The 26,452-nt window shown below is 39.0% G+C and overlaps 1 protein-coding gene across 3 annotated transcripts in view; it reads left to right on the forward strand.

Annotated features, from left to right (window-relative positions):
* Window positions 1-4,121: 4,121 nt before the first annotated feature.
* Window positions 4,122-26,452, forward strand: part of ano2a (anoctamin 2a) — a 62,807-nt gene continuing 40,476 nt past the window's right edge. Inside the window, exons 1-3 of one of the 3 annotated variants that reach the window (XM_061894768.1) lie at window positions 4,122-4,303; window positions 19,600-19,775; window positions 19,863-20,171. In XM_061894768.1, the coding sequence (XP_061750752.1) occupies window positions 19,623-19,775; window positions 19,863-20,171 (462 nt within the window). In that variant the 5' untranslated portion in view covers window positions 4,122-4,303; window positions 19,600-19,622. Of the gene's footprint in view, window positions 4,304-19,581; window positions 19,776-19,862; window positions 20,172-26,452 lie in introns of those variants that run through there. The other 2 variants (XM_061894766.1, XM_061894767.1) reach the window with 2 other exon arrangements.

The raw sequence follows: 26,452 nt of genomic DNA on the forward strand, positions 1-26,452 counted from the left end.
CCATCATTCTGTTTTTGTTTACTTTGTAGCCAGTTAGTTTTTAGTTTCGTTCTGCATAGCCTTGCCTAAGCTTCAATGCCTTTTTTAGCAGCACTCGCCTCTTGTTTATTTTTGGTTTAAGCATAAGAAACCTTTTTACCTGCACGCTTCCTCCCACTGTTTCCGACATCATCAAAGCCATTCACAACTTGCTGCCACCTACTGATATGGAAGAGTATTACAGGGTTTCTCTGCCGAGCTCCCAACAACAACACATCATTTGCAGACTATAATTACTGGTTTGCAAAAAATATTTTTAACCCAAAAAGGTGGAATTACATCATCTCCCACGGCACACCAGACTGTATCTCACGGCACACTAGTGTGTCACGGCACAGAGGTTGAAAAACGCTGCATTAAACAATGTAACAAGGTTTTCCAAATGAAATCAACTCAAGTTATGGAAAAAAAATGCCAACATTGCACAGTCATATTTATTATTGAAGTCACAAAGTGCATTTTTTTTTCAACATGCCTCAAAACAGCAGCTTGGAATTTGGGACATGCTCTCCCTGAGAGAGCATGAGGCGGTTGAGGCAGGCGGGGTTGAGGTATGGGGGCGGGTGTATGTTGTAGCTTCCCGGAAGAGTTAGTGCTGCAAGGGATTATGGGTATTTGTTCTGTTGTGTTTATGTTGTGTTACGGTACGGATGTTCTCCCGAAATGTGTTTGTCATTCTTGTTTGGTGTGGGTTAACAGTGTGGCGCATATTGGTAACAGTGTTAAAGTTTTTTATACGGCCAGCCTCAGTGTGACCTGTATGGCTGTTGAACAAGTATGCCTTGCATTCACTTGTGTGTGTGAAAAGCCATATATATAATATGACTAGGCCAGCACGCAATGGCTGTGCCTTTAAGATTTATTGGCACTTTGTACTCCTCCCTACGTCCATGTACACAGCGCCGTTTTAAAAAGTCATCAATTTTTTTTTTGAAACCGATACCGATAATATCCGGTATGAGATTTTAAAACTATTTATTGGCCGATAATATCGGCCGTTCAATATTATCGGACATCTTTAAATAATACATTTGTATTGTAGAGTAAATAAAATAAATAATAAAATGATTTAATCAAAACTGAATAAAGGGGGAAATAAATCAACTTCATAATCAAAGCAAGGGAGGTTTTTTAACTTGTGTAAAGTGCTGCATGAATAAAGTGTGCTTTATTGATAAGATAAAATAATAATATATTTTACATTCGAGTTAGTTCTTTATAGTTTAATTTTGAACGTTGCGAAAATGCTGTACACGGTAGTGTATGTAAACCTACCGATTTAACTAAAGAAAAAAACAATCCTGCTGTAATTTCACAAAAAATATATATATAATAATAGTAATAACCCTGGAATATGGGTATAATAAAACATTTGTATTGTAAAGTAAATAAATGAAATAAATAATCCATCCATCCATTTTCTACCGCTTATTCCCTTTCGGGGTCACGGGGGGCGCTGGCGCCTATCTCAGCTACAATCGGGCGGAAGGCGGGGTACACCCTGGACAAGTCGCCACCTCATCGCAGGGCCAACACAGATAGACAGACAACATTCACACTCACATTCACACACTAGGGCCAATTTAGTGTTGCCAGTCAACCTATCCCCAGGTGCATGTCTTTGGAAGTGGGAGGAAGCCGGAGTAAATGATAAATAAATGGGTCGTACTTGTATAGCGCTTTTCTACCTTCAAGGTACTCAAAGCGCTTTGACACTACTTCCACATTTACCCATTCACACACACATTCACACACTGATAGAGGGAGCTGCCATGCAAGGCGCCAACCAGCACCCATCAGGAGCAAGGGTGAAGTGTCTTGCTCAGGACACAACGGACGTGAAGAGGTTGGTACTAGGTGGGATTTGAACCAGGAACCCTCGGGTTCCGCACGGCCACTCTCCCACTGCGCCACGCCGTCCCGGAGTACCCGGAGGGAACCCACGCATTCACGGGGAGAACATGCAAACTCCACACAGAAAGATCCTCAGCCTGGAATTGAACCCAGGACTGCAGGACCTTCGTATTGTGAGGCAGACGCACTAACCCCTCTCCCACCGTGAATACAATAATTAAATCAAAACTGAATAAAGGGGGGAATAAATGAACTTCATAATTAAAGCATCCATCCATCTATTTGTCTACAGCTTGTCCCTTTTGGGGTTGCTGGAGTCTATCTCAGCTGCATTCACGAGGAAGGCAGCGTACACCCTGGACAAGTCGCCACCTCATCGCAGGGCCAACACAGATAGACAGACAACAATCAAACTCACATTCACACACTAGGGCCAATTTTAGTGTTGCCAATCAACTTATCCCCAGGTGCATGTCTTTGGAGGTGGGAGGAAGCCGGAGTACCCACACAGTCACAGGGAAAACATGCAAACTCCCCACAGAAAGATCCCGATTGAACTGAGGACAACTCAGGACCTTCGTATTTTGAGGCACATGCACTAACCCCTGTTCCACCGTGCTGCCCATAATTAAAGCAAGGGCTGTTTTTTAACTTTTGTAAAGTGCTACATGAATAAAGTGTGCTTGATTGATAGAATAATGTATTTTACATTCTAGTTAGTGCTTTGTAGTTTAAAGGCCTACTGAAACCCACTACTACCGACCACGCAGTCTGATAGTTTATATATCAATAATGAAATATTAAAATTTCAAAACATGCCAATACGGCCTTTTTAGTTTACTAAATTATAAGTTTTAATTTCCTGCGAAGTGTCGTGTTGAAAACGTCGCGGTATGATGACGCGTATGACGACGCGTGCGTTTGACGTCTTGGGTTGTAGCGGACATTATTTTCCAGCCCGATCCAAGCTATAAGTAGTCTGCTTTAATCGCATAATTACACAGTATTCTGGACATATGTATTGCTGAATCTTTTGCAATTTGTTCAATTAATAGTGGAGAAGTCAAAATAGAAAGATGGAGATGGGAAGATTTTAGCCTTTAGCCACACAAACACACGGTGTTTTATTGTTTAAAATTCCCGAAGGTGAAGCTTTACTATGGAACAGAGGGGTCAAGCGAACATGGATCCCGACCACATGTAAACCGGCAGTGTTCGGTGAGAAAATTGTGGTAATAAGTCGGCTCTTACCGGAGACATCAGCGGAGCTTGCGTCCTGCTGCATCTGTGTGACTTCCCTCAGAGACACTGGCGGTCAACACACTCGTGGCCACACCCCTCCGACTTTCAGGTACCATATAATTTCACTAAAACACTAGCAAAACAATAGACAGATAAGGTATTTTCCAGAATTATCCTAGTAAATGTGTCTAATAACGTTTGAATAGCTCCCACTGCAATTGCCTTTTTTTAAAAAAAAATGTTTTTTTAGTGTTTCACTCTAAATTTCCTCATCCACGAATCTTTCATCCTTGCTCAAATTAATGGGGAAATCGTCGCTCTCTCGGTCCGAATCTCTCTTGTTACTGGTGGCTATGATTATTAACAAGGTGAGGATGTGAGGAGCCCTACAACCCGTGACGTCACGCGCACATCGTCTGCTACTTCAAGTAAAGGCAAGGTTTTTTTTATCAGGGACCAAAAGTTGCAAACTTTATCGTCGATGTTTTCTACTAAATCTTTTCAGCAAAAATATGGCAATATCGCGAAATGATCAAGTATGACACATAGAATAGACCTGCTAACCCTGTTTGAATAAGAAAATATCATTTCAGTAGGCCTTTCATTTTAAGTGTAACAAAAATGCTGTACACGGTAGTGTATGTAATTGTAAACCCTAAAGAAAACTAAAGAAATAAAACGACCTTGCTGCAATTTCACTAAAATACTGCAGGTGGCGGTAATGCGCATCACAAGGTAGTTGACAACTGAAGAAGAAAAAGCGATATTTTTTTGTAGTTGGCGCCTATCCAATCACAACAAGGGACGAACAAACACACGAAGAAGAAAGTAGTGACTTTGGCTAAAGCCAGCCAAACATTTTGTTTAAAAAACAAAAAAACAGTGAAATTGAATAGAGTTTCATTTTGAACGAAAAGAGACCACTTCTATGACGGAAACAATCAACAGACGGTATTATGCTAATTGGCATGTGGCACCTTCACTGTCTCTGGCCAAGGGAATTAGCAGCAGCCGCGTCCGCGCGCCTGCTAAGCCAGAAGTGTCGGGAGCGCGCGCGGATTGTCCACCGTCTTCGGTCCATGCCAAGTTGCCAACTCTTTTTATTATCATCATCTTCATCTTCATCGTCCATCTCTACGGGGTGCCTGCGGATCCTCCACGACCACTGGTAAATATCCACTCCACACGCATTCGTCACTTTAAAAGTCACAATGCCGTACTTACAATAACAATGGCAGACACTGTGCGTGCGTGGCTTGCATGTGGTTGTTTGTTTGTCAACATGCCAAACTACTTTCATGTGAACTGTCATTATTTTGGAAGAAAATTCCCCATTAGGTGCTGTGATTTATCTCGCGTGTGTAAGTGCAGAGGCTTTTTATTTATTTTTATTTATTTATTTATTTTTTGGTCCTGTGACCATCTGGATGCGCACAACTGTTGCACACGCAAGCGTTGACTGTAAACAAACTGTAAACAGCATATTTGCTCAACATTCTGGTTTAGATAACCATTTGGGTTCATGCACGAGCTCACGCCTGCAAAATTAGGACAATTTGGATTGTTGTTGTCATTTTGCAAAAGTTTGCAGTTTATCGGAAACGTGTAAAGTGTTGTTGTCCAGGAGAGACCACAATAATAGATTGACACCTGGTGCCCTCTGCCCCGTTGATATAAGGGTGCATTCGACCTGTATGTTGTTGAGCTGTCAGCGGAGCTTATGGGCCTGTAAGCCTGACAGACATGTGTGCCCTCCTAATGGGGCCTCCTTCAAAATGACTGCAAAGATACACACATGAAAGTGCCTCTTTTACCGCAACTTTGAACCGGAAGCATACCAGTTTTTGTATGTAAAATGCAGAGGAATATTAGACCGTTTACTCTACAAGCCGAAATAAGAGCCCACATTCAAGGACTCCGGTCTGATTTGAACATAAAAACACAATATAAATACGATTTCATGTTAAGAGCATTAAAAACAACACGTTAATTGCAGTAGCAGCTCAACTTATGAGCTTAATTGGTTCTGTGGCGGAGCTCTCAACTCAAAACACTTGTATCTCAAGTCATTGTTTCCCATTGAAATTATTGAAATCAATTTAAACGGCAGATGGTCACCCAAAATAGCACAGTTTTACAATTTCCCTCTACATCCGGGGTGTACAAAGTGTTTCAAGTGAGGGCCACACAGTGAAAATTGAAAGCATGCAGGCGCCATTTTGATACTTTTCATTAAAGGCCTACTGAAATTAGATGTTCTTATTCAAACGGAGATAGCAGGTCCATTCCATGTGTCATACTTGATCATTTCGCGATATTGCCATATTTTTGCTGAAAAGATTTAGTAGAGAACATCGACGGTAAAGTTCACAACTTTTGGTCGCTAATAAAAAAGCCTTGCCTTTACCGGAAGTAGCAGACGATGTGCGCGTGACGTCACGGGATGTAGGGCTCCTCACATCCTCACATTGTTCACAATCATAGCCAGCAGCAGCTAGAGCTATTCGAACCGAGAAAATATCCCCATTCATTTAAGCGAGGATGAAAGATTTGTGGATGAGGAAATTTAGAGTGAAGGACTAGAAAGAAGAAAAAAAAGGCGATTGCAGTGGGAGCGATTCAGATGTTATTAGACACATTTACTAGGATAATTCTGGAAAATACCTTATCCGTCTATTGTCTTGCTAGTGTTTTAGTGAGATTAAATACTACCTGAAGTCGGAGGGGTGTGGCCATGGGTGTGTTGACCCAGTGTCTCAGAGGGAAGTCACGCAGCTGCAGCAGGACGGAAGCTCTGCTGATGTCTCCGGTAAGTGCCGACTTATTACCACAATTTTCTCACCGAAAACTGCCGGTTGACATATGGTCGTGATCCATGTTCGCTTGACCGCTCTGATCCATAGTAAAGCTTCCCCTTCGGGAATTTTAAGCAAGGAAACACCGGCTGTGTTTGTGTGGCTAAAGGCTAAAAGCTTCCCACCTCCATCTCTCTACTTTGACTTCTCCATTATTAATTGATTAAATTGCAAAAGACTCAGCTACACAGATGTCCATAATACTGTGTAATTATGCGATTAAAGCAGACTACTTATAGCTTGGATCGGGCTGGAAAATAATGTCCGCTACAACCCGAGACGTCAAACGCACGCGTCATCATACGTTTTCAACACGACACTTCGCGGGAAATGTTCAATTGCAATTTAGTAAACGTAAAAGGCCGTATTGGCATGTGTTGCAATGTTAAGATTTCATCATTGCTATATAAACTATCAGACTGCGTGGTCGGTAGTAGTGGATTTCAGTAGGCCTTTAAATTTTGATTCCCGAGCGCGGCCACCACTGCTGCTCACTGCTCCTCTCACCTCCCAGGGCGTGGAACAAGGGGATGGGTCAAGTGCAGAGAGTAATTTCACCACACCTAGTGTGTGTGTGACTATGGCTGTGTTACTTTAACTTTAAAACCATTCGGGCTCCACTCAATTTTGGTGAATGTTAAAGTTCCCGGGGACCTAGAAGGGTCTCAGTCATTAAAGTGTTAAAAATAAGTCATATAAAAATGTTTTTACTTTCAACATTTGCACGTCCATAGATCAACTACAGATCCATCAATTGCCATAAACATTTTGTTTAGTTTTTGTTGTATGCCCTTTTTATTCTCAACGAAAACCCTGTTTTTAATGACAAAAACACAAAACATGCAATAGTTTCTCCAACACATTTTTCAAAATGGAATATTTAATGGGAAATAATTGGAGCCTTTAATAAGTAAATAATTCATAACAACACCCCAAAAGGGATAAGTGTTAGAAAATGGATGGATGGATGGAATTCATAACAACATTGCTTTTGATTCTTATTTTCAGTTAAGAAAAAAACCCACTAAAGGTCTCGGGGATCCAAAAGGGCCCCATTCATAAAAGAGATAAAAATAAGTCCTATTGTATATATTATTTTTACTTTCCACACTTAAATCTCTTGATTAACTTAGGAAAAATCCGTTGATTATAGGTCTTTATTATTTTACTGCCTTTTTTATATAAATAAAAAAAATGCCTCCATTGCACCTTTGTCTTATTAGTGTCAGTATTGCAACATTTCTTTTTTTACATTAAACCTATTCACTCTTTAATTCTAATTTTAATGTTGTTGTTTTTTTGTATTACTATATTTTAAATGGGCCAAGGGCCGTTAAAAAATAACTTCAAGCCGCAAATGAGACCCGGGCCACATTTTGGACACCTGCTCGACATGTTTTTTTTAGAAGAAATATTGTAAGAGAACAATGCAATAGAACAGAGTTGTAAACCGTTTTAACCTTGGGGCCCAACCCTTTTGACTTCAGGGAGGCCTACTCAAATATTAACGCTGAATTACAGTGCATCTGGAAAGTATGCACAGAGCTTAACATGTTCCTTTTTTGTTATGTTACAGGCAGCCTTATTCCAAAATAGAATAAATCAATGTTTGTCCTTAAACATTCTACGGACAATATCCCATAATGATAATTTGATTTTTTTTTTAAATGTATTAAAAACTAAAAAATAAAGTTTACATGCATATGCACACATGCTAAATACTTTGTTGATAGATAGATAGATATTACTTTATTTATTCCTTCAGGAAAATGATGCACATATGGCAGCAATTACAGCCTTGAGTCTTTTTGAATATTTGGGCAGTTTCGCCCATTCCTCTTTGCTGCACATCTCAAGCTCCATCAGGTTGAACCGGAAGCGTTGGTTTTCATCCAGGATGTATCGTGCATTTTAGTATAGTCACTTAGGTGACCAAGAGCCCGATGGTCACTCTGTCAGAGCTACAGCATTCCTCTGGAGAGAGGAGAACCTTCCAGAAGGACAAACATCTCTGCAGTAATCCACCAATCAGGTGTGTGAGATATAGTGGCCAAACTGAAGCCATTTCTTGGTAAAAGGTTTGCCAAAATGCACTGTAAGACTCTCAGACCATGAGAAACCAAATTATCTGGTCTGATGTGACTAAGATTGAACTCGTTGGCATGAATATCAGACATCATGTTTGGAGGAAACCAGACACCGCTCATCACCAGACCAATACCACCTCTACAGTGAAGCATGGTGGTGGCAGCATCATGCTGTGGGGATGAAACTGGGAGACTAGTCAGGACTGGTCAGGATAGAGAGAAAAATGAATGCAGCAATGTACAGAGGCATCCTGGATGAAAACCAAAGCTTCCCATCTAACCTGACGGAGCTTGAGAGGTGCTGCATGGAGGAATGGGCTAGGACAAAAGGGCGAAGCCGCCTAAAGATAGGTGTGGCAAGCGTGTAACATTGTATTCAAAAAGACATGAGGCTGGAATTGCTGCCAAAGGTTTATCAAAATAGTATGATACTTGAGTACATGTGATGTGTATATATATATATATATATATATATATATATATATATATACATACACACATGCATATGTATGTATATATATATATATATATACACATATATACACATGTATGTATGTGTATGTATATATATTTATATATATATGTGTGTATATATATATATATATATATATATATATATATATATATATTGGTTTTAATACATTTTTGAATTTTAAAAAAACTAACATTTTACATTGTCATTATGTTGTATTGCCTGTAGGATTTTGAGGACAAAAATTGATTTATTAATTTTTGGAGTTAGGCAGTAACATAAAATATTGTGAAAAAACTAAAGCGCTGTGAGTACTTTCCAGATATACTGTAGTTTTAGAGCAGTGGTCCCCAACCTTTTTGTATCCGCGGACCGGTCAACGCTTAATAATTTGTCCCGCGGCCCGGGACAAATTTATTCATTTATTTATTTTTTTTTCTTTGTCATGAAAAAGGGAGGTTTTTGTGGTTGGTGCACTATTTGTAAGTGTATACTGTGTTTTTTATGTAGATTTAATAAAAAAGAAAATTATTATTATTATTTATTTTTTTTTCCAATAAAAAATTCTTCTGCGGCCCCGTACCAATCAGGCCATGGCACAGTACCGGGCTGCGGCCCGGTGGTTGGAGACCACTGTTTTAGAGTGTATGCAGTTGGCTTTTAATTATTCTCAGCTGTCATGCTAGTGAAAAAAAAGGTTAACAACTTTATAATACAACTAGAGTAGAACTTGTCCTTTGGTGACATGTGATGTACTCAACGTGCATTGTAGAGATGCGCGGTTTGCGGTCTCATCCGCGGAGTCCGCGGATAAACCGCGAGTCGGGCGGGTGACATGACGAAAATATAGATTTTAGATTGATTCGGGCAGGTGGCGGTTGAACCATTCGGAAATATTTAATATACATTTTCCAGGAACCGGCAACCTTTACCACTCAAAGAGCCGTTTTGAACCGTGTCTCGAAGTATGAAAGACGATAGGAGCCGCAAACATTCTCGCAAATATCTGCTGGCTGTCATTCACACAACAATGAGTGTGTGCTTTGAAGCCTTTGACTTTCACACTTTCAACAACATGTACATACTGCTTGCCAGTACAGCAAAATGTTGTATGTGCTTCCACAGACACAAGCACACGACTGCAAGGCATACTGGGTGACACTGAGTACACTGATGGTTGTGATATAAACAAATGTAAAACTCTTACTAATATGTGCCACACTGTGAAGCCACACCAAACAAAAATGACAAACACATTTCTGGAGAACATCCGCACTAACACAACATAAACGCAACACAACAAATACCCAAAATCCTTTGGATCCATGACCATTCCTGACTATATTATACACCCCACTAGCACCAATGGTTTCATCAAGCCTATTTGGAAGTTGTACAGCGGGACAAATGAAAAGCTTTGGATGTGACCGGGGGGGCCCTCAGTGGAAAAGGCCTGCCATAGGAGGCTATGCTAACCACCAAACGCAAGCTGGAGCTCATGAACATAAAGGATGGTTGATCGATACAAATATTGACAGTAATGAACCGATACCAAGTATAATATCATTATTTGGTCAATACTGCTGTGGATAGATCAATATTTTTGGTTACCAAAAAAACATTTTTTTGTTTTTGTTATTGTTTACCAACTCAGCAAAATAGTTATTGGACACAGGAGGACTTAAAGGGCAAAAAAGTAATGATTTAAATCAGAGCCAATAATGGTAATAACTTTAAATATTTAATTGATATTGTTACATCACCAGCCTGTGTTTTTGTCTGATTATAATTGTGATTAAAAAAAGTAATCATTCAGCAGACAAATTAGGAGCATTTAAAACCTGTTTTGAAACAATTCTAATATCATTTAAATACCAAATAATATATTGTGATGTATATTGTTATCGCAAGAAGCTGCAATATATATTGTGACATACAAAACCCAAAACCAGTGAAGTTGGCATGTTGTGTAAATCGTAAATAAAAATAGAACACAATGATTTGCACATCCTTTTCAACCTATATTCAATTGGATTGACTGCAAAGACAAGACACGTAACGTTCAAACTGGAAAACTTTATTTTTTGCAAATTTAAGCTCATTTGGAATTTGATGCCGGCAACATGTTTCAAAAAAGCTGGCACAAGTGGCAAAAAAGACTGATGAGAAAGTTGAGGAATGCTCATCAAACACTTATTTGGAACATCCCACAGGTGAACAGGCTAATTGGGAACATGTGGGTGCCGTGATTGGGTATAAAAGCAGCTTCCATGAAATGCTCAGTCATTCATAAACAAGGATGGGGCGAGGGTCACCACTTTGTGAACAAATGCGTGAGCAAATTGTCGAACAGTTTAAGAACAACATTTCTCAACAAGCTATTGCAGAGAATTTATTGATTTCACCATCTACGATCTGTAATATCATCAAAAAGTTCAGAGAATCTGGGGAAAATCAGTGCACGTAAGCGATGATATTGAGGACCTTCAATCCCTCAGGTGGTCCTGCATCCTTTACACATCAGTGTGTAAAGGATATCACCACATGGGCTCAGGAACACCTCAGAAGACGACTGTCAGTAACTTCAGTTAAAACTCTACTATGCAAAGCGAAAGCCATTTATCAACGACACCCAGAAACTCCCGTCGGCTTTGCTCGGCCCGAGTTTATCTAAGATGGACTGATGCAAAGAGGAAAAGTGTTCTGTAGTCTGATGAGTCCACATTTCAAATTATTTTTTGGAAACAGTGGATGTCGTGTCCCCCAGAACAAAGAGGATAATAACCATCCAGATTGTTAGGGGTGGAAAGTTCAAAAGCCAGCATCTGTGATGGTATGGGGGTGTATTAGAGCCCAAGGAATGGGTAACTTACACATCTGTGAAGGCACCATGAATGCTGAAAGGTACATACAGGTTTTGGAGCAAAATATGTTGCCATCCAAGCGACGTTATCATGGACGCCCCTGCTTATTTCAGCAAGACAATGCCAAACCACGTGTTACAACAGCGCAGCTTCATAATAAAAGAGTGCTGGTACTAGACTGGCCTGCTTGTAGTCCAGACCTGTCCCCCATTGAAAATGGCGCATTATGAACTGGATTGTTGAACAATTTAAGCTGTACATCTAGCAAGAATGTAAAATAATTCCACCTGAAAAGCTTGAAAAATTGGTCTCCTCAGTTCCCAAACGTTTACTGAGTGTTGTTAAAAGGGAAGGCCATGTAACACTGTGGTAAAAATGCCCCTTTGCCAACCTTTTTGCAATGTGTTGCTGCCATTAAATTCTAAGTTAATGATTATTTGCAAAAAAAAATAAATTCTAAGTTCGAACGTTAAATATCTTGTCTTTGCAGTCTATTCAATTGAATATAAATAATGATAAATGGGTTGTACTTGTATAGCGCTTTTCTACCTTCAATGTACTCAAAGCGCTTTGACACTACTTCCACATTTACCCATTCACACACACATTGAAACACTGATGGAGGGAGCTGCCATGCAAGGCGCTAACCAGCACCCATCAAGTTGAAAAGTATTTGCAAAACATTGTATTCTGTTTTTATTTACCATTTACAAAATGTGCTAACTTCATTGGTTTTGGATTTTGTATAGATGTTAATATAGTAGTGTAATTTTAGAAAAAAAAAAAAAAAAAAAACCTTTTGACAGATCTATAAATGTTCCCAATTTGGCTCTGTAAACTTGATTTAAAGTAATTTAAATACTTATAAATCAACTAATTCCAGGTTAATTAAATGAGTAGTACAATTTTATTTTTACTTGCATGGTTTTGAGTGGCTGTAAAAACGAACACCTCAAGTCCTGCGATGACTTGCATGTGACGCCTTCGACCTTTTCAACTCATACTCTCCATTACCAACACATGTTAAGTGGGATTAGCATGTTTGTGTGCATATACTGTGCGTGTAAGTGGATTGACTGGAGTCCATCCATCCATCCATTTTCCACTGCTTGTCCCTTTCGGGGTTGCGGGGGTTGCTGGAGCCTATCTAAGCTGCACACGGGCGGAAGGAGGGGAGTCATTGCTGTATAATATATATCCTGTACGTACATGTATCCTGTTGCTGGACGGAGGCCTAAAGTACTCACGTGTAACTTTTGTTGTCTGATTCTGATTTGTACATTATTTGTCGTTGTTTTTCACTGTCCATTGCAGCCTTGAAATGTCTGGCAGCTACGCTTAAGCAACAATATGTTACTAAAAAAACAATGTTATGGTATTTTCATTAAAAAAATAGTATCACTTTCCCACTGACTGTAGTTTGGTATATTATATTGGTGGACCAGCCAGGACACAGTCTCATTATGTCAACTTAAAGGCCTCAGGAAATAAAATGTATTAATACATGATAAATGAACTGTAAAGTACATTGCTTTATAAAGAACAATGTCCTGTACATTCATATGATTGCCTATTTAACTAGAAAAGCACTCGGAGACCAATGGTATATGACTATGTTTACACTGTAAGACAAAGTGGCCCAAATCTGATTTTTTTTTTATCTGATTATTTCCACCTGATGTTTACACTGCAAGTAAAATGTGTTGTTTTTTTTAAATCAGAATCCAGTGCAAACGCTGATTAAACAATATTCATCTATAATGCGATCGACAAAAATTCAAAATAAAATTATCTTAAAAAATGTGTTTAATAAAAAGTTCATAGAAATATATATATATATATATATATATATATATATATATATATATATATATATATTAGGGGTGTGGGAAAAAATCTATTCAAATACGAATCGCAACTCTCTTGTTGTGCGATTCAGAATCGATTTTCTTTTTTTTTTTAATAAATTTTTTTCAAGAAAAATGTTATCAGTCCAACAAGCCAATACACAGCAATACCATAACAATGCAATCCAATTCCAAAATCAAACCTGACCCAGCAACACTCAGAACTGCAATAAACAGAGCAATTGAGAGGAGACACAAACACGACACAGAACAAACCAAAAGTAGTGAAACAAAAATTAATATTATCAACAACAGTATCAATATTAGTTATAATTTCAGCATAGCAGTGATTAAAAATCCCTCATTGACATTATCATTAGACATATATAAAAATTAAAAAAAAGAACAATAGTGTCACAGTGGCTTACACTTGCATCGCATCTCATAAGCTTGACAACACACTGTGTCCAATATTTTCACGAAGATAAAATAAGTCATACCTTTGGTTTGTTTAATAGTTAAAACAAATGTACATTATTGCAATCAGTTGATAAAACATTGTCCTTTACAATTATAAAAGCTTTTTTTTTTTTAAATCTACTACTCTGCTAGCATGTCAGCAGACTGGGGTAGATTCTGCTGAAATCCTATGTATTGAATGAATACAGAATCGTTTTGAATCGGAAAAATATAATTTTTGAATCGAGAATCGCGTCTAATCGAAAAAATCGATATATAATCGAATCGTGACCCCAAGAATCAATATTGAATCGAGTCGTGGGACACCCAAAGATTTGCAGCCCTAATATATATATATATATATATATACTGTATATATATATATATATATATATATATATATATATATATATATATATATATATGTGTGTATATATATATATATACATAATGTGTATGTATTTATGTTTTATTCGTTTTTAGTCAGAAAAAACAGAAGTTGGGGAGCAATGTTGGTTGCATGAACAAAGGCATTCGCTTTCTGGTAACCTAGCAAGGCAGGAAGTGATCACTGAGCAATGGGAGTGACACGCTAACAGCAAATCAGGTAACAGTATCAACTATTGTGTTTGGTTGCGCCATCTTGTTGTCTTGCGGTTGATTCTTTGTATGTAGTGGGAAGAAAAAGTAAGTGTTGTAGAGAATCATGGACTTGGCACCCAATGCTATTAAAGAAGTAGTGATTTTAAATCGAGAATTGTTTTGAATCAAGAATTGAGTCTGAATCAAATCGTTACCCCCAAAAATGGAATCGTGTAGTGGCCAAAGATTCCCAGCCCTTTTATACAGAAACAACGGATACGAACTGAACTGCAGGACTGTATAAATTAAATCAACTGAAAAATATTACAAATGTACTACGTTAAAATAATAAAAATTTGGTCCAATAATATTGAAATAGTAATTACTGCATAACATAAATTCATTTCCATACTTCAATGAGAATAACAGACAAAATAAAATGTTACTGTAACTATAACTTCCTGATACTAAACCTACAGAAAATAGTTCTTCCCAGGTTTTTCTATGTTTACATTTCCACACTTTGCACTATTTTGTTACCCTTAATTAAGCATTTCTTACATATTCCTTATTTTTCAAAGGTTAGGGTTCATTGTTTAATGTGGTTTTAGAATGTAGTTTACATTGATAATCTCATGGTTGTGAATTGTGAGGTGCAACAGAAAGTAGCCAATCAAGAAGCGAGCTGTCAACCCAATACGTAAACTGCTTTGATATAATTAACCGTAGTAGCTGTAGACCAACAGTATAAATAACAGCAGCCATTACTTACCTCCAGCTTGCTCAGTAGATTAAAGCATGTGTTCACGCCGTCTCTATGACTTTTTTTCAGTCTTTTCTTTTTTGTAGTTCGGGATGTGCAATAACAGTCCCAAGCCCACAATTATTCTCTCCTCTTGAATGTCCTCTTCCATGTTGCCTGTTTTTGTGTGTTCCAGTCATTGCTTTGGTGGTTGCTAAGTGTCTTCTTCAATTTTAGATCACATGTGCTGACACGAGATTTCGGCTAACACCAGGCATGACGGTGGGACGGAATAGTTACTGTATGCGTGTGGTGTGCAACGCTGACATGATCGTAGCACAGCATACACGTGAAGATGGCGGATGTTTATCTTTATGTGTGGGGTCTGTCACAGACAAAAATGTGTACATGTGTACCAGCCTTTACTTGTATATTTATGCATGGGAAGACCACAAGTCGGGATGGGTACTGAATCTGGTACTTTTTTGGCACTGACCAAATCCCACCAGTCCTACCAGGCACCTGTTACGTAAATTCCAATGGTGCTATGTTTTGGTACCTGGGCTTCGCGGTTGCTAACGCACTTTGGCACTTGGGGAGTCACTCCAGCAGCACTGAGAGCAAACTCAGCCAAACTGCCTCTAGGTAATGTTGCAATGTTCAATGCCAGCAAAGAAATTGACTCTAAAAACAATCCAACGTAAGTTAAGTAAGGCTACACTGTTGGCTTTGCTATTGAAATGCTACCGATTAGCATTACAAATTTCACTTGGTAATTTCAAAATGATAAAAATTTGTTAACTAAAACTAATATGGACGTTACAATTAAACAGCTGGTGTGTAAAAACTTAGTACATAACTTACTCTATTAACACTTTTTAGGGCACAGCAGATAGCAATGACGGAACTGCCATCTAACGTTTTAGACTTGCAACTGCAATTGGAAATTGCAAATGAGACTCGGAAATGTTATGATGAAACAGGACTTAGCTGCTGATTGTTATGATAAATGGTTAGTTATAATCAGTTTATTTTTAAATGTTACAATTAAACATTTAATTTAAAAAAAACTATCAAAAACAATGAATTTTTATTAACACACAAAAGTACTGAAAATTGGTACCGTTAAGTACCGGTAACAATTTCTGGTACCTGGGAATCGATACTGGAACTTAACTGTAACAATTTCACCATTATCAAATTTGATTCCTGATTCGATTCCCAGATACCGGGAATTGTTACAGTATCGGCTCAAATGTGAACAGTACCAATCCCAACCAAAAGTGTCACTTGGGATTTTTTCTGAAATATATACGATGATATTTCAATTATGACCACGGTACTTAAAATCTCAGCACAGTCTTGTTACCTAGATAATTTTTTGTTCATGTTATTCGTTTATTCTAAAAAGAAATGTGTTTTGATGAATCACTGCCGATATGCTATTAGCATAAATGGGGCTATTTTCAATGTATTTGCTGTTATAATCCTCTGCTAAAATTTACATCTTCGGAGCCTTTTTAGAATAAGATTTTAAAGACGAAGCTTCCTTATGTTGGCCAAGACAATTTGAGGAGTTCAGTATGTCTATTATCACATTTGGTGTTTAAAAAAAAAAAAAAATCAGACACATATGTTTCTTTTGAGAAAGAGTTTAGTAGGCATGGGTCAAACGACACAGAAGCATAGCCTTGATACATTTAGTGTGCCTCGGTACTCCATGTGTGGGTCACTTTCAGAAAAAAAACATGTGCCCGATTCAGCTGCTGTGCCATTAAATGCCAAACTACGTTGATCAGGAAGTGTTTCTTTTGGCTCACGAGTGACAGGTCGTACTAAATGGAGTTGTTGTAGTCATGTTTGACATCGGTTTTCATTGCCATCGTCAATGTTTTGCAACTAAGAAAAAGTAAAAGTGTGGGATCATGTTGAACTCATTGCACCAAATAAGCCCTTTTCCTGTTAACTTTTTGGATCATCAACCAAAGTTGTGCATTACATATTCCTTTCTGCACAGCCATTCTTTAAAAAAAAATTATATTTATTCACTTATTATTTATTACTATTTATTTTATTTGCCGATCAAATATAGTCACTTTCTCAATCCAACAGATGGCGCCATTATGAAACAGCAGCACAGTATCAGTGTAGTGTCAATTAGGGCTGGGCGATATTGGCTTTTATTAATATCACGATATTTTTATGCCATATTGCGATATACGATATACATTACGATATTTTGCTTTGGCCTTGAATGAACACTTGATGCATACAATCACAGCAGTATGATGATTCTATATGACTACATTAAAACATTCTTCTTCATACTGCATTAATACATGCTACTTTTAAACTTTCATGCAGGGAGGGAAATTACAACTAAGTCAATCGACCAAAACTGTATTCATTAAATACTCTTCATTCTCTCACGGGTGACTTTTTAAATGAAAGAACAAATTAATAGTGGTGCTACCTTTTTGTATTAACACTTCTGCTGCATACTTTGCATATTGCTGTTGTCTGCTGAATATCTTCCCACTTGAAGCCAAATCACCGACAGATGATGGATCCCCTGCTCTTTATTTTGGCCATTTATTGTTCTTCCTCCATTTGTGATCAGTTTCGCACCTTCTCTCTCTTGTAATGTCACTACGCTCCGCTTGACCTGCTAACGTTAGCCATGCTGCTACATCTCTGCTCGGCGAGAGCGTATGACGCTAGACGCGCGACAGTATGTGACGTATGTAAGAAGGCAGGCTTGTTTTACGTCTCTGTGAGAAGGAGGGACGAAAAGGAGTGAGAAACGCCAGTAATGTAATACCCGCAGCTAAAAGCAACTGTGTGAGAACATATAATCGAATATTACGATACAGTCATTTTCCATATCGCACGGAGACCAACCTGCGATATATTGTTTATATCGATATATCGCCCAGCCCTAGTGTCAATGCAGTCAGCAAGTGTGCCACACACTCACTGACTAGTTTACGATGTAATTTGCATACATTGGCTTTCAGTATTTCTTTATTGCCGCTTTGAAATGATAAACAAACCAGCAGCTGTTTTGTTTAAAGTAAATGTCAATATTGAAGGACAAAAGCATCCTCCTTTTTGAGTTCAGGGAAAAAAACGTTGCTTTTAAAATCCCCCAAAACGAATGAGCCCTGTGACCAAATTACCCCGGCAGATTGTCGTAAACGATGCTCCTGGGAGTGTCAACTTAATCCGAGTCAACATTTTCAATTGAGGGGGAGGGGGATGCTTAACTTTGGCTTAAATTCTTTATCCGTCACTTTAAAACAAGCACTTCAGTCACATGACACTGGAAAGTGAAACCACTTCAGAGCACAAGATGACCTGAATGGCTGACACAGAAACTTGAATGATGTAATTTAATACATGCTTAATACATATTTTAAAATTATTTTATGTTATAGTGAACCTAGATACAAATTTTTGCCACTGCATGAAAACAAAAACAAAAAAAAATACTTTATTTTGTCGTTTTCTCATGAGAACCAGCATCCTCTGAAGTAAACATTTGGTTTCGATTTATTTCATTTTTTTCGACATTTTGGAAAGACATAGCTCTCTTATGAAAAACATTATTGTCAACTGCAGAGGATGCTGGTTCTCAGGAGGATCTTACACTCCTTGGTGTCAATATTTGGTAGATCTAATGGATACAATAGCTCACTGGCGTCACCGCTAACAAAAGCTAGCACGCCTGTATGTAAACAAATGCCATGGGTGGATCTACACCTGACATCCACTGAAATGATATCATGTACAAGAGTGTATCTTGTCGATACTACTATGATTACATCGATATTTTTCATTGTCACAAAATGTTTTTTTCCTTTTTTAAAAATTCATATTATGTTTATAAACTCAGTAAATACATCCCTGGACACATGAGGACTTTGAATGTGACCAATGTATGATCCTGTAACTATTTGCTTTCGGATCGATACCTAAATTTGTTGTAACATCCACAACTAATGTACAGTATCCCAACAACAGAAGAATAAGTGAATTTTACATTTTAACAGAAGTGTAGATAGAACATGTTGAAACAGAAAATAACAGTATATTAACAAGTGGATTAATAATACAATTACAGCCTGTCCTTTTTAATTTTCACAAAATAATAGAATGATAAATGACACAATGTTTTACTGCATACATCATCAGACAAATTAGGAGCCTTTGTTTGCTTAGTTACTACTAAAAGCCAAGTTGTCTAGTATGTTCAGTATTTTATTTAAGGACAAAATTGTTCATCGATTGCAATAAGAAACATATAACATACCCTAAGATTTTTTGTTAAAATAAAGACAATAATGGAAAATTGTTGTGGTCCTTTTATTAAGAAAAGTATTGAAAGGTATGGAAAAGTATCGAAACACATTTTTGTACTGGTACTAAAATATTGGTATCGGGACCATCCTAAACTGTATTAATTTTGCCAAGAGATTAGCAAATAGAGGGGTTCGTAAATCGAGGTTCGCTTGTATTGTGCCCTCACAAAGACAACACTCCTGTTTGTCCTCCAGAGGGATGAAACGAAAAAGAACGCATGTCCGTCATCACAGCAATGAGTGAGTCGTCTTCAGTTCACTCTGCAAAGCTTGTTTCCTTGGCCCACTCGCTCTCCGGACTTGGCCTCGACGCCGCCAATGGAGGCCCCCCAGCTGTCAGCCTGCCTAACAATGACGAGCCTCCTCCTCCGGTACTGACCCATCAGTCCATGTCTTCATCTTATGTCCTACAACCTTTCTCACGCGTCCTCTCCTGTGTCATATCTCCCACTTTTTAGGAGTCCGGCATCGACCTCGGGCCGGGGCTTTTCTTCGCCGACGGAAAGAGAAAGGTGGATTACGTTCTGTGCTACAAATACAAAAAAAGGCGAGCATCCAAGGGCCGCCTTTCTATCGCGTCCAACGGTAGCATCTCAATACCCATACCGGGTTTATGGGAAGCGGACCCGGAGTCGGGGGACGCTGGAGGAGCTCCTTCAGGAGATGTGGAAGAGTCAAAGCTCACTGAGGAGGAGAAGGCTGTGATGAGGGAGGAGTTTGAGGCCGGCCTGCTGGAAGCTGGACTGCAGCTAGAACGTGATAAAGAGGTACGTAATACAACCACCCTGCTCTCTAGGACGCTTTACTTTTCTTTCAACAAGACCTTTATGGGTCGCACTTAAGTGAAGTGAATGTAAATCCTGTCACTGGACTGCTGCCAAACAGATCAAGGATGAATCAGAGTCTGAGGTTGAGGGCACTCAATTGTGTCCCTGCATGAAGCAATGGAATTACCACACAGTTTTGCCATAAATAATGTTTGAGAGCTCATCATGGGCCAGATCGTTTATTTCAGAAGTGCCACAATAGTAAATTAAAAAACAAAATTAATCATTTAATTTGATTTAAGAACATCTTTTATTTCATATTCTGTTACTTAGATTATTTATTTAAAAAGTGTAATTAATAAAAATAATTGATAAAATCCAAACCACATCGAGTGCTTTTAAATTTAAATACGCAGACATATACATGTATATGTATGTATATATATATATATATATATGTATATACAAACCCCGTTTCCATATGAGTTGGGAAATTGTGTTAGATGTAAATATAAACGGAATACAATGATTGGCAAATCCTTTTCAACCCATATTCAATTGAATGCACTAAAAAGACAAGATATTTGATGTTCAAACTCATAAACTTTATTTTTTTTGCAAATAATAATTAACTTAAAATTTCATGGCTGCAACACGTGCCAAAGTAGTTGGGAAAGGACATGTTCACCACTTTGTTACATCACCTTTTCTTTGAACAACACTCAATAAGAGTTTGGGAACTGAGAAAACTAATGATTGAAGCTTTGAAATTGGAATTCTTTCCCATTCTTGTTTTATGTAGAGCTTCAGTTGTTCAACAGTCCGGGGTCTCCGCTGTCGTATTTTACGCTTCATAATGCGCCACACATTTTCGATGGGAGACAGGTCTAGACTGCAGGCGGGCCAGGAAAGTACCCGCACTTTTTTTTTTTTTACAAAGCCACGCTGTTGTAACACCTGTCTTGCTGTCCATGATAACGTTGCTTGAATGACAACATATGTTGCTCCAAAACCTGTATGGACCTTTCAACATTAATGGTGCCTTCACAGATGTGTAAGTTACCCATGCCTTGGGCACTAATACACCCCCATACCATCATAGATGCTGGCTTTTGAACTTTTGCGCCTATAACAATCCGAATGGTTATTTTCCTCTTTGTTCTGGAGGACACCACGTCCTCTGTTTCGAAATATAATTTGAAATGTGGACTCGTCAGACCATAGAACACCTTTCCACTTTGCATCAGTCCATTGTAGGTGAGCTCGGCCCAGCAAAGCCGGTGGCGTTTCAGGATATTGTTGATAAATGAGTTTGGCTTTGCATAGTAGAATTTTAACTTGCACTTACAGATGTAGCGACCAACTGTAGTTACTGACAGTGGTTTTATGAAGTGTTCCTGAGCCCATTCGGTGATATCCTTTACACACTGATGTCTGTTTTTGATGCAGTACTGCCTGAGGGATCAAAAGTCTGTAATATTATCACTTACGTGCAGTGATTTCTCCAGATTCTCTGAACTTTTTGATGATTTTACGGACCATAGATGGTAAAATCTTTAAATTTCTTGCAATAGCACGTTGAGAAATGTTGTTCTAAAACTGTTTGACAATTTGCTTACAAAGTGGTGACCCTCTCCCCATCCTTGTTTGTGAATTACTTAGCATTTCATGGAAGCTGCTTTTATACCCAATCATGGCGTCCAACTGTTCCCAATTAGCCTGCATACCTGTGGGATGTTCCAAATAAGTGTTTGATGAGCACTCCTCAAATTTATCAGTATTTATTGTCACCTTTCCCATCTTCTTTAAAGGTCACGTGTTGCTGGCATCAAATTCTAAAGTTAATGATTATTTGCAAAAAAAAAGTTTGAACATCAAATTTGTTTTCTTTGTAGCATATTCAACTGAATATGAGTTGAAAACATACTTGTCAACCCTCCCAGATTTTATGGGAGACTCCCGAAATTCAGCGCCTCTCCCAAAAACCTCCAGGGACAAATTTTCTCCCGAAAATATCTCCCGAAATTCTGGCGGAGCTGGATGCCACGCCCCCTCCAGCTCCATGCGGACCTGAGTGAGGACAGCCTGTTTTCATGTCCGCTTTCCCACAATATAAATAGCGTGTCTGCCAAATAACGTTATAACTGTAGAATGATCGAGGGCGAGTTCTTGGTTTCAGTGAGATAGCGCAACCAAACTTGATTGTTGATACTGGTATGTGATTGGCTGTTTAGCCTGTCCCTCCCATCGCTTACTAACCACTTCCTGTTTTGCTAGGTTACCAGACAGCGAGTGTTCAAGTTAAAGTACCACTGATAGCCACACACACACACACACACACACACCCACACACACACACACACACACACTCTAAATGTGGTGAAATTACTCTCTGTGTTCCACCCCCTGGGAGGTGAGGGGACCAGTGAGCAGCAGTGGTGGCCGCGCTCGGTTATCGTTTTGGTGATTTAACCCCCAATTCAAACCCTTGATGCTGAGTGCCAAGCAGGGAGGTAATGGGTTCCATTTTTATAGTCTCAGCCGGGGGTTTGAACTCACGACCTACCGATCTCATTGCGGACAATCTAACCACTCGGCCACTGAGCAGGTTGAAATCTATAGAAATTATTCGAATGGTTAGAATCTGCAATTTTGAGTGACATACGAAGCTCTGCTTCATGCAGACCGGGCACGAACAGAGTGGGGCAGATTGGGCTGGGTTTGTTTACAAGGCAAAAAGCCTGATAGCGAAAGTCAGACATGGTCAGATTTCTACAGAAAGTTCTGCAGAACTGTGATATTACATCGAATATGTGGATGTTGTTTACTCATTTATGTTGTGCCATGTTTGTTGCATCTTTGTTGCTCTTTTATAAAAGATGAAGGAGGCGGTCTGGGAAAGAGAGGAGCAACGTTCATACATTCTCAATATTTAGTGTTGTATTGTTGATAGTTAATATTGTAAATCCCACATTCTGTATTTTCATGTACATTCTGAGTGTCTTATTCAGTAAAAAACTAAACAGACTTCTCAAAAAACGGAATAAACTTTAGTTCTTTATACTGAATTATGACAGTCAGAATGTACACACACAATCAGGAAGCCTTACTGGTAAAAATGTGACGATGCCGCATGTCGGCTGTTGTGTTCCCAAGAAGCAGAAAAGGCAGGCGTCACGCAGGGGAAATGTGGTTTCATTGGGAACCAGGCAAAACAAAATAACAAAGTTCTTGCTGTAACTCAGAAAATACACTTTGGCATTTACTAATTACAAACCTCGTTTCCATATCAGTTGGGAAATTCTGTTAGATGTAAATATAAACGGAATACAATGATTTGCAAATCCTTTTTAACCCATATTCAGTTGAATGCACTACAAAGACAAGATATTTGATGTTTAAACTCATAAACTTTATTTTTTTCTGCAAATAATATTTAACTTAGAATTTCTTGGCTGCAACACGTGCCAAAGTAGTTGGGAAAGGGCATGTTCACCACTGTGTTACATTACCTTTTCTTTTAAAAACACTCAATAAACGTTTTGGGAACTGAGGAAACTAATTGTTGAAGCTTTAAAAGTGGAATTCTTTCTCATTCTTGTTTTATGTAGAGCTTTAGTCGTTCAATAGTCTGGGGTGTCCGCTGTCGTATTTTACGCTTCATAATGCGCCACACATTTTTGATGGAAAGTACCCGCACTCTTTTACTACGAAACCACGCTGTTGTAACACGTGGCTTGGCATTGTCTTGCTGAAATAAGCAGGGGAGTCCATGATAATGTTGCTTGGATGACAACATATGTTGCTCCAAAACCTGTATGGACCATTCAGCAATAATGATGCCTTCACAGATGTGTAAGTTACCCATGCCTTGGGCACTAATACAACCACATACCATCACAGATGCTGGCTTTTGAACTTAGCGCCTATAACAATCCGGATGGTTATTTTCCTCTTTGTTCCGGAGGACACCACGTCCACAGTTTCCAAATATAATTTGAAATGTGGACTCGTCAGACCACAGAACACTTTTCCATTTTGCATAGATGAGCTCGGGCCCAGCGAAGCCAGCGGCGTTCCTTGGTGTTGTTTATAAATGGGTTTTGCTTTGCATAGCAGAGTTTTAACTTTCACTTATAGATGTAACAACCAACTGTAGTTACTGACAGTGGTTTTATGAAGTGTTCCTGAACCCATGTGGTGATATCCTTTACACACCGATGTCGGTTTTTGATGCAGTACCGCCTGAGGGATCTAAAGTCTGTGATATCATCGCTTACGTGCAGTGATTTCTCCAGATTCTCTGAACTTTTTGATGATTTTACGGACCGTAAAATGGCGGAGGGCTTTATTTTAAGATGTTTAGCGAAGCATATTTATTTTTTTCCCCATGTATATAACAAAGCTGCCCTCAGTGCAATAATATCAAACCTGTCATTGTTTAGATCAGGGGTGTCAGAGGGGTTAGTGCGTCTGCCTCACAATACGAAGTTCCTGCAGTCCTGGGTTCAAATCCAGGCTCGGGATCCTTCTGTGTGGAGTTTGCATGTTCTCCCCGTGAATGCGTGGGTTCCCTCCGGGTACTCCGACTTCCACCCACTTCCAAAGACATGCACCTGGGGATAGGTTGATTGGCAACACTAAATTGGCCCTAGTGTGTGAATGTGAGTGTGAATGTTGTCTGTCTATCTGTGTTGGCCCTGCGATGAGGTGGCGACTTGTCCAGGGTGTACCCTGCCTTTCGCCCGATTGTTGCTGAGATAGGCGCCAGCGCCCCCCGTGACCCCGAAAGGGAATATGCGGTAGAAAATGGATGGATGGAATAGGTGTCCAAACTACGGCCAGCGGGCGAAGTGCGGCCCGCTGATGTTATATTGGCCCGGGAGTCGTCATGGAATCTTGCCCGCAGGGAGATTGTATTTATTTCAAAAGTCTGACTCTTTTGATGCTGCTACAATGTCGCCATCTAGTGGACTTTTTCAGGTCAATGTCCTTTAATTGTGCTCTGAATGTGGTTACGTGCAGCATTTACTTATATGACCCAATGCAAACAATGTTCCCTAATCATGGTGATAAAATAAAAAAAATAATAAAGAAAAATCCAACCAATACAAAATGTCAACAGACATGGTCACTAAATGTGTATAAAAGATGTCCATTCACCGTAACGAATTCAAAATTACACCAATTTAAATCCATTACTAAGCAGCATGGGAAAAATGCAAAACACTTTCCACACTCTTATCCATTTTTGGCACCTATATTTAATTGAATCGATTGCAAAGACAATATATTTAATGTGAGAACTGAGAAACTTTTTTTTTTTTTCCAGGAATCATTAACTTAAAATTTAATGGCAGCAACACATTGCAAAAACGTTGGTACAGGGGAATTTTTACCACAGTGTTACATGGCCTTTCCTTTTAACAACACTCAGTAAACGTTTGGGAACTGAGAAGACCATTATTTGAAGCTTTTCACGTGGAATTATTTCCCATTCTTGCTCAATGTACAGCTTCAGTTTTTCAACAGTCCGGGGTCTCCATTGTGGTATTTTAGGCTTCATATTGCGTCACACATTTTCCAATGGGAGACAGGTCTGGACTACAGGAAGGCCAGTCTAATACCCGCATTCTTTTACTATCAAGCCATGCTGTTGTAACACGTGGCTTGGTATTGTCTTGCTGAAATAAGCAGGGGCGTCCATGATAACGTTGCTTGGATGGTAACATATATTGGTCCAAAATCTGTATGTACCGTTCAGCATTAATGGTGCCTTCGCAGATGTGTAAGTTACCCATGCCTTGAGCCCTAATACACCCCCAGGTGTATTACAGATGCTGGCTTTTGAACTTTGCACGTAGAACAATCCGGATGGTTCTTTTCCTCTTTGTTCCAGAGGACACAACTTCCACTGTTTTGAAAACTATTTGAAATGTGGACTCATCAGTACCACAGAACACTTTTCCACTTTGCATCAGTCCATCTTTGATGAGCTCAAGCCGAGTGAAGCCGGCGGCGTTTCTGGGTGTTGTTGATAATGGCTTTCACTTTGCATAGTAGAGTTTTAACTTGCACATACAGATAAACTGAAGTGTTCCTGAACCCACTTAGTGATATCTTTTACTCACTGATGTCGGTTTTTGATGCAGTACCGCCTGAGGGATCGAAGGTCTGTAATATCATCGCATATGAGCAGTGATTTCTCCAGATTCTCTAAACCTTTTGATGATATTACGGACCGTGGATTGTAAAATCCCTAAATTACTTGCAATAGTTGG

The sequence above is a fragment of the Nerophis ophidion genome, linkage group LG03, assembly GCF_033978795.1.
Source record: "Nerophis ophidion isolate RoL-2023_Sa linkage group LG03, RoL_Noph_v1.0, whole genome shotgun sequence".
Classification (NCBI taxonomy): domain Eukaryota; kingdom Metazoa; phylum Chordata; class Actinopteri; order Syngnathiformes; family Syngnathidae; genus Nerophis; species Nerophis ophidion.